This window comes from Lactuca serriola, chromosome 9, assembly GCF_051521515.1.
Source record: "Lactuca serriola cultivar US96UC23 chromosome 9, Lser_US96UC23_V15, whole genome shotgun sequence".
In the NCBI taxonomy this organism is placed as follows: Eukaryota; Viridiplantae; Streptophyta; class Magnoliopsida; order Asterales; family Asteraceae; genus Lactuca; species Lactuca serriola.
Genome location: NC_136416.1, coordinates 18,968,242 through 18,977,174, shown reverse-complemented (window position 1 = coordinate 18,977,174; position 8,933 = coordinate 18,968,242). Strand labels below are relative to the sequence as shown.

The 8,933-nt window shown below is 33.3% G+C and overlaps 1 protein-coding gene across 1 annotated transcript; it reads right to left on the bottom strand.

Annotated features, from left to right (window-relative positions):
* Positions 1 to 1,048: 1,048 nt before the first annotated feature.
* Positions 1,049 to 7,008, bottom strand: LOC145072668 (Insulinase (Peptidase family M16) family protein). The gene is made up of 19 exons (XM_079019132.1): positions 6,527 to 7,008; positions 5,958 to 6,033; positions 5,569 to 5,615; positions 5,360 to 5,472; positions 5,192 to 5,265; positions 4,973 to 5,068; positions 4,761 to 4,880; positions 4,367 to 4,600; positions 4,117 to 4,265; positions 3,869 to 4,025; positions 3,581 to 3,733; positions 3,108 to 3,487; positions 2,872 to 3,021; positions 2,457 to 2,639; positions 2,183 to 2,386; positions 2,001 to 2,107; positions 1,779 to 1,932; positions 1,581 to 1,702; positions 1,049 to 1,500 (listed from the first exon to the last, which is right to left on the bottom strand). Exons 1-19 carry the CDS (start codon positions 6,845 to 6,847, stop codon positions 1,257 to 1,259), a joined length of 3,084 nt encoding a protein of 1,027 aa, XP_078875258.1. The 5' UTR covers positions 6,848 to 7,008; the 3' UTR covers positions 1,049 to 1,256.
* Between the last annotated feature and the right edge of the window lie 1,925 nt (positions 7,009 to 8,933).

Sequence of the window (8,933 nt, the reverse complement as noted above, 5' to 3'; positions counted from 1 at the left end):
ACTTAGAAAAAAATTACATTGTTAACCACCACTTCAACTTGATTTTACTAACTCTATTATAAATTATGGATTTACAACTATATAATAACAAGATTAAGGAATATCTTAACCGCATATGAAAGTATTAACGGTGGTCCTACCCATGTTACATTGCATATGGTTGGTCCCAGAATGCATGACTTTGTTTCTTACAATCACAAGTTAATATTTCTATTATTGCTCTAAATTAAATCTGTATAAAATTAGAATATTGGAATAGCAAATTTGCAGCATATCCCAGGACCCAGGTAACGAATAAACACGTGTTATTCTAAGATAAGACCTATGTCTTTCATGGGTTGTTTGGGATTGCTTATTTAAATCAAAATATATGGTTTTTTTTTTTTATAAAAATGCTTATTAGTTTCTATGATATTAAAATAAATTTCAAAAATGTTTTTTATCAACTCATGATCAACCAAAACAATTTAAATTACTGTGATATATTATATTTTAGTAGTTAACGAAATCTGCTTATTTACATGACCGAAAAAGATAAGGATTATATTAAGGCAAACTGTTCATGAGAAAAAAAAAAAAAAAAACAAAAAAACGCATATGACACATAATTTTTTCTAGTTAAAACAGTTGTAAAATACTAAAATTGATTCCCATGTATATAAACATATTCAAATCAGTTAGAAAAAACTTATCGAAAATGCACATTATCATAAGCACTTTTTATTTTATTTTGTTCAAACAGTATTTAAAAAAAAAATACTCATTAACATTACCAAAAAAACACAAGCACCTTAAACAAACAATCACATACAGGCAAACACCATATTATTTTGATATTTGTTTCCATTTTTAATAAATTCGAGATTTTGAACATAGTATTTTTTATATTCAATGTTCCTTTTCAGGATTAACGAGTCATTTACATTTTACACAACAAAATCAGAAGATTTTACTATGAAGCGATTTGTTTTACTTGGCTATCAAAACTTAACAAATCGAGTAGATATGCAAATCATATTAGAAGGTATGGAAATATATAGACCAACAATGAAAAATAAACTAGTTCTTTATTGTTCGATTAAAAATCATATGCATGGTGTATGCATAAACAATAAAATCAGTCACAAGTACTTCCCTTCTAGTTACACATACAATTATTCATCTAAAAAAATCGAAACTTACATTTCCTGAATAAAACCATGGTCCTCAAAGTGGTTTTATACGTATAAGTCGAAAACAACCTCCTTCCAAATGTGTTAACAAAATGCATTGTAAAACATCGATGACGCCTTGAAAGCAACAGGATCGTTTATTACCTGGACAGGTGTCGACACCTGATTGGCCTCTTTTATATTGGTGTTGCAGCCCCACACGCGAACAGCAAGCCTTCTACACTTTGGAGATGATTTCCTCAAATAAGTATTGTACCACTCTTTAACATCCCTCTTGTCAAGACACTTTACAGCTTCCGCTTCTTTTGTAGACAAATCAAACATATACCTAGTGGATGCCAATACCGTAATATTATGAACAATAGATCTGACCAAAATACCCTTAAATCTCACGTGACAAAAGTTTACCTCTGATCTGTGATTTGACCCCAATATCTATTTGTTTCGTAAGTGAGAGAAGGGTCTTTCTCTAGAAGCTTTGCAATTAAGCCGCTTTTGAAATTCTGAAAAGATTCGTCATCGAGTGCACTCTGTTGAAAATGGAAATATTAATTATATGATTATTATTTATATGGATTTTTGGATTTGTAAATATAGTTAGTTTACCAATAAATCTTGGAGTTGGTTGATGAAATTATCGATTCTCCCTTGAAGATATATAGGAGTATATTCAGAAGATTGGACACGGAAACAGAATCCTAATATGCGGTATGTTACCCGAGGGCTACAGTCAACTACATAACCAAGCTGCTCCTTTGTCCTAATATTGAATAAATAATTAACCATGGTTGGTGTAAACTGTTAAATATCCGTTTAATTTGGTTTTACCTCAGTTGATTGAAAAGTGGTTCTTCAACAATTTCATCCAAGAGATCAACCAGTGCTTTTGATTTGGGCAAGTTCGAAGCTTCTTCGGGTTCAATCTGATAATAAAGCTGACACAAAAAAAAAAAAAATCAAAGTCAGAACCATTAATTTTTTAGCAAAAAAAATTAATATATTTTTTTTACCTCAACGACAGAATTTGTGTCAAGCTTGTTTTTGACTGGAACGTCTCGAACTAGGTCTGCACTAGGAGGAAAACATAAAATGCTGTCTTTGTGTCTCATCTCAAATGGAAGCGGTTGTACAGCAAAATATTTTTTAAATATATTTGATAGGGTTTTGGCTTCTTCTTCAAGTAAATTCCCATGGCAAAGGCCCTCGATATATAACTGCACAATAAAGATTTGTGAGCAAGATAACCACACTAAGTAATAAGATTAGAAAAGTTTAAAACTGCACCTGGGAGAATAATTCAGGGATAAATTCTTTTAAATCAGATAATGACAGATTATTTAGCAATCCAAGTTTCTCATCAACATCCCAGAAACTTTGACAAAGAACTTGTAGTCTCAAATAAGACGAATGATTTAGCGGCTTCATGTTGGCATTCCTTAAATTTCTCTCCATATCTTCCTTGATTACCTGCAAAATCAATAACAAGAATGAACAAACACAAGCATAAACTTTATTTGTAACTATTTTTTCAGTCTTTGTCTAAGGCAAAAATGGTTATTGATTCAGGGACCAAAATCATTATGAACCATCAAAATAAGTACAAAAATTGCAAACAAATTCCTTTTGGGACCAAAATCAAATATCAAATTTGTAAATTACTCTAAGAATATAATAAATTAGCCCTTCAATTTGTACATACCACAAAGCGATCATCAGTCGGCAAAAACGTTTTGGCAGTTTCCAAAACTTTGGAAAGAAGAACTGGAAGCTTGTCATTAAAGCCATAGACCTTAAGCTCTAATTTGTCACTAACAAGTGATATAGAAGTTTCCAACTTAGCCACACTTGCCTGAAAGAAAAGAAACAGGGATATTTATTACAAAAAAAAATCCTCAGGTTTCAAATATATAAAATGTAAAAACAAAAAATACTTGCCTGATATACAATGTCATTTAATTTGTCCTTTAGAAGGTTAAGAAAAAGCTCAGTCAAGAGGACATTCTTTAAGCCACGATAAGCACCATTAAGTGTAACACGGAAATAAGTATTAGCACGTGGGAATCGGAATGACGTATCGAGCTTGTACCAGAACTTCATCAATGGCTCATCAATTATGCATTCCGGAGGAGATGGATCGGCGGAATCACACATTACCCCGTTTGCACGAATGGAGAAGTCTTTTGGAATGAATTCGTTCTTTGCAGGTAGATGTAATGCAACATCTATTTCTGGAGGATTCTTCCATGATTCCAACATGGATAGAGGAATACTTTCCTCTTTATACTGTGATCCAAACCATGGTTCACTTTGGACATCTGAAACAACAAATGTAACATGTTTCAAAAGTCTATCATAAATTCATAGCAACCTACTTTCAAAGTCTGTTTCTTGAGATCCTTTTTTTTTACCTTGTGATTTATTGAAGGACTTTGATACTATATCAATCCTCATGTTGTCTGGTGTGAAGAAACTCAAAACATGTTTAATCAATTCTGCATCCCATACTTTGTATGCATAATCCCCGTATATAATGTGCTCCGGTGGATAAATAAGCAGATTTTCTGAAATACCAATAACAGTTTATTAAATATATTATCTGAGATAACAAAACAAGGATATATATATATATATATATATATATATATATATATATATATATATATATATATATATAAAAGGATAACAGAAAGAGATACCTGAAAGCTCTGCAGCATATTCATCTTGGGGTTGTTCTTCAGCAAATGTAAAATCCATATTTGCAATGTCTTGAAGTTCTTTATATATCCATTCTTGGGGAGAGTTTTGTTGCAGTAACTTTAGGTATTGATATACAAAACCAATGATCTCATATATCTGCAATTTTTTCAAACAAGATTTTTGATAAATCCAAAAAAGATGATGATTAAATTACATGATAAGAAAAGATTGTGATTTTAATTGTTACCTTTTCAAGACCAGAGTCAGTGAGGTAAATAGACATGCCAAAAACATATGCTATTGAAGATCTATGCATTCCATCATCACCAACACCAGCAGATATAGAAGTTGCCCACCCTTTTGCTTTTAAAAAGAAAAGCAAGCTTCCTCTGCCCTCTGTAAATATAATTTTGCTCTTAGTAGATGACTAGATTCACATTTTTTTTAACTAAAAGTAAAATTATTATCCTAAGGAAATACAATATATAGTGGTTTACCATGCCCAATGAGATGTGCCAAATAGTCTTCTGCTTTCTTTGTGTAGTCTTTTCTAAGACATGGCAATGTCCATGATAGATCAAGAATATGGACATCTTTAACAGCTTCTAAACGGTAAATTTTTCCTGGACTCCAAATGGGGAGTCCTGTTTTGACTTCTGACTTTAAAGCATTGCTGCTTTTGACTTTGCTAAATAGCTCAAGAACCCAACTTTCAAGAACATCAAGAGTTTCTGCACCACAAAAAAAATGACTTCATGATCTTACCATAACATAATTTAGTTAACTTTACAGCATTTTAAGCAAAATGCACTTGACAATTTTATATAGTTCAATAGAATAACAAGATTTAATCAGAATGGTTCTTTTTTGTATTTGTAACAGGGAACTTACCTCCCCCAATGATAACTAACTTCATTGATCCACCATGGTAAAAGTCATTGTAACATTTCAAGATTCGATCCCTTAGGTTGATTCCTTTCTCCATTGCATCACCTAAACTTTTCTTGTTCCCTTTAATACAAGAAAATGAAGAAAAACATGAATAATTTGCACGTTGAATGAACATTAAAGGGAAAAACAAACTAGGTTTTAGTCAAATTTACCCCAAAAAAATTGGTTGAAGGCATGACCAGGTGCTGCTGTATGGCATTGTAATTGTTGAAGTCGACAAGCATCACTTTGCAGAGCCTGATTAAATTCTGTCATTTTTTGAGTCAATGAAATATTGAGACTAATCAGTATGTGATTCATTTATCCTTTCCACTCTCTTGATTATCTTTAAAGCATGGAATCAACAAAAAGATGAAGTGATGTAAACACACCTGAATCTACAGCCTGTACTTCTCGATCCATTGCTTCGTTCTTCACAAGTGGCGAAATAAAAAACTGAGAAAATCTGAGAAATAGAAAGGATATGGCTAAGTATGTTTCAATCTAATAGCATGAAAGATATAATCTATGCAATATACTTGAAAAGATTGTAGAGTTACCTTCTCAAAGCACCCTGGAGAAATTCTGGTTTAACTTCAAAATGGTAGCAAGTATGCTCCACTTCTGTGTATGCATTCGAGGAGCCCCCATGCTTGGACAAGTAACTGTCATACTAGCACACAGAAGAGTCAAAACAGGGAGGAAAATAGAACACAAGATCCACTAAATAACGTACCAATGAAATAGTAAATAGCAGGAAAAAAAAAACCTCATTTTCATCTGGAAATTCTGCACTCCCCATGAAAAGCATGTGTTCTGCAATAAATCAAGTAATAAGTAACATTGTACCATTAAACAGAACAAGTCACTAAGTATCATTCTCATTTCTTGCAACAATGTCAATCGATATGATTATATGCATTAAACAGAAGTTCTGGTAGACCCTCGTTTAGTGCTTCATAATGAAGCTTCCACCACCAAATATCAACTGCTTAGTGCTTAGATATCATGAACCCAAAAATATATGATTAAGAAAGCAATAGATGTTTGGTAATTACAATCATATGTTTATCTGAGTCTATAAAGATGCATGTCTTTCCAGATTTACAGAAGATGAAGTATTAAATGAGATACAGTCACAAGGGAAGAGGAACAAACCAAGAAAATGTGCAAGACCCTGTGCCTCTAAAGGATCACAAAAGCTACCCATCCCTACACACATTGCTGCTGCAGCCTGCAAAATAATAACAATTTCAGTCTATAAATGTAATCAGATTCAATCATAAATAGCTCCAAAGTCATTAGTTAACCTTTAACTTTCCTCATTATATGCTAAATGATCTTAAAAATTTATAAGTAAAATGATAAAACCTAAAAACGAAAGTAAGAAAGAAGAAGTTACAACTTTGTAAAATCAAAGGCACAGCAGAGAACCAAAATAAATCTTCACTCCATTAAAAACCATAAAGTCTCACTCAGTTCCAAAAACATAGTCCACCGTGAAAGAACAGCAAGCAGATAATTCAAAACTAGAATTCCACATGAGAAGCTGCCATAGAAATTATAACATCGTAGAATTATCAAAACGAAGTAGTTCCATTTTTAAAATGCTCAAACCAATTTTACGACGCTCATCGATTTAAACATGTTGATGTTTCCATTATGCCATATGAATGTGAAAGTATCCCTCACTTTTCGATCCAATAGCTGAAGATTGATAACTAAACCTTTTTAGTCTGAGGGGCATTGCTCTTAGCTGATTTTTTTCCTTCATTGCCTTCATCATCGTCTTCGTCGTCGTCTTCTCCATCATCTTCTTCTTCTCCGCTTTCATCCTCATCGTCTTCGTCATCTTCTTCATCAGCATCATCATCGCTGATTTCATCAGGCCTGGCACTTTCCGGTGGCCCGTCCATATAAATATCAGGATCATGCACAAGCAAAGCACAGAGACCGTTCGGCAGTTGTATGTATCTGTATAACCGCCTATCGTTCGGCGACTTCACTACGATATCGTCCGACGAATAAGTACTACCGCCGACCGCCATTGATCGATGTACAGTAGTACAGACTGCAGCCGTTTACTGTGTGCTTTGGAATCGGGTCTATCTCTAGGGCGTCGGCCTGAACCGGAAGTAAACAAAGCAAATTTGGTTCGATGTTCGTAGCTTGCAAGTGGCGGAAACGCCTCTAACGTGCCCTACTAGATTTACAGATTCGGTCCTTTTTTTATTTATTATAGAGTAAATTTAAATTTTGGTCCATGTGTTTGTACCAATATGTCCTTTTAGATTAACTTTTGAATTTTTGATATAATTCATCAATATGGTTTTTAATACTGCAATATGGTTTGTGAAATGTAACTTTTGAATTTTTGATATAATCTGGCAATATGGTTTTTGATATAATTTTTTATATAACTTCTGAATTTTTTATATAATTTTTGATATAATTCATCAAATGTGGTTTGCAAAATGTATTTATTCTTATATTTTATATTAGGTTATAATTCGTGGAAACCACGAATGAGATAGAAAAAAATTACAAATAAATCATAAAGTAATGATTCACCAATGATTAAAAAAACATTTATTAATCTATAAAGATCGATGTTAATATATAAATATTAGACAAAATTGTCAAATTGGTCCTTGTGGTTTGCAAAAAAATTTAGATAGAGTTCAAAAAAATTTAAACTTGTATAGAAGGTCCAAAATCAATAATTTTTTTTGGTTTTGGTCCTTGAAAATTTGAAAGGACTATTTTGTCTTTATTATTTATTTTTCACATTTTCTTTATTTGTTTTAATTTTTTTATAATTAAAAAAACACAAGAAAAGAAAAATACAAAACGGGTTCACCCTCTCTCTCTCTCCACCAAATTGCTTTTTTAAGCCCTTTATTTTTTTCATTTTGTAATTTCAGCCATGGTGGTTACACTCTCCCTCCATCACCTCCGGAGGGCCACCATCGCCCACCACCAAATCAAATGAAATGGCATCAAAAATAAAAAATCCTCCATAATTAAAGATAAAAAATCTACTGAAATAAACCAACCCAAACCAAAACAAAATCAAATACCCTTCCATAAAATGTTTACACTCTCCCACACAGCCTTTCTCTACTTCAATTTACTTGGTTCATCGTTGCTTCAAACTTCCCTCTGATTCATTCTTTTTCATCAATATCGTGACCTTTATGTTGCAGAGTTTCCACAATAAGAAATATCTCCCAGTTTCTAATAACACCACATATGAATCATTGACACCAACAGCGAAAGTCAAAATGCACTAGAGGAACTCCTCAATGACATTTCATATCCAACCACCAATAATGTCAGATACAACGTGTGGGTCGTGGTCGTTATGCATCTCCAAATCAGTATCTTCAATGGGGAATCGGCGTTCACATCCATCAAGAACTGGGTAGGATATTGGCTGGGGATCGATCCTTTCCAGAAAATCAGAATTCGCATAGGATCTGGAGATGAATCAAGAGGCATCTTCCATTATTGTTGCCATAACAAAGGTAGATTAAGACACATCCGACAAGTTCATCAGATCTGATAAGTCGGACTTCCTCAGACCATCAGTTCAAACTCCTACAGTTCTACCATTTGAGAATATGAAGGTTGAAGATGAATAGAGAGAGAGAGAGAGAGAGATACAGTCGTTCTTGATCCAAATCTCGACGTTTTCTCATTAGATCTTCTACCCGTTCCTCCACCTATCGATTTGTTTCAGTCTGAAAAACCCATAAATCAATTTGTTTCTTTCTGATGTCATCGATTTGAGATAAGCTTGATTTAGAGGTCAGGGTGACGAAGAAGAAGATATGAGAGAGAGTCTGATAGAGGGGGAGTAGGTTTCCTGGGATTTTATTTTATTTTTATTTTGAGAAGATGCAGGTGTTGAGAGAGAGAGAGAGAGAGAGAGAGAGAGAGAGAGAGAGAGAGAGAGAGAGAGAGAGAGAGAGAGAGAGAGAGAGAGAGAGAGAGAGAGAGAGAGAGAGAGAGAGAGAGAGAGAGAGAGAGAGAGAGAGAGAGAGAGAGGAAATATAAAAAATACAAAAAAGAAATAAAAAGGGCAAAACGGTATTTTCAAGTTCTCTATGGACCAAAATCAAAAGAAATTCT

Excerpts from the sequence above, each read along its gene's own strand:
- LOC145072668 (XM_079019132.1), bottom strand. The coding sequence starts at position 6,847 with ATGGCGGTCGGCGGTAGTACTTATTCGTCGGACGATATCGTAGTGAAG. Across the intron at positions 5,616-5,957 it reads GGGTCTTGCACATTTTCTTG|AACACATGCTTTTCATGGGG; the intron begins GTTTGTTCCTCT and ends GATTTATTGCAG. Across the intron at positions 2,108-2,182 it reads ACACAAATTCTGTCGTTGAG|CTTTATTATCAGATTGAACC; the intron begins GTAAAAAAAATA and ends TTTTTGTGTCAG.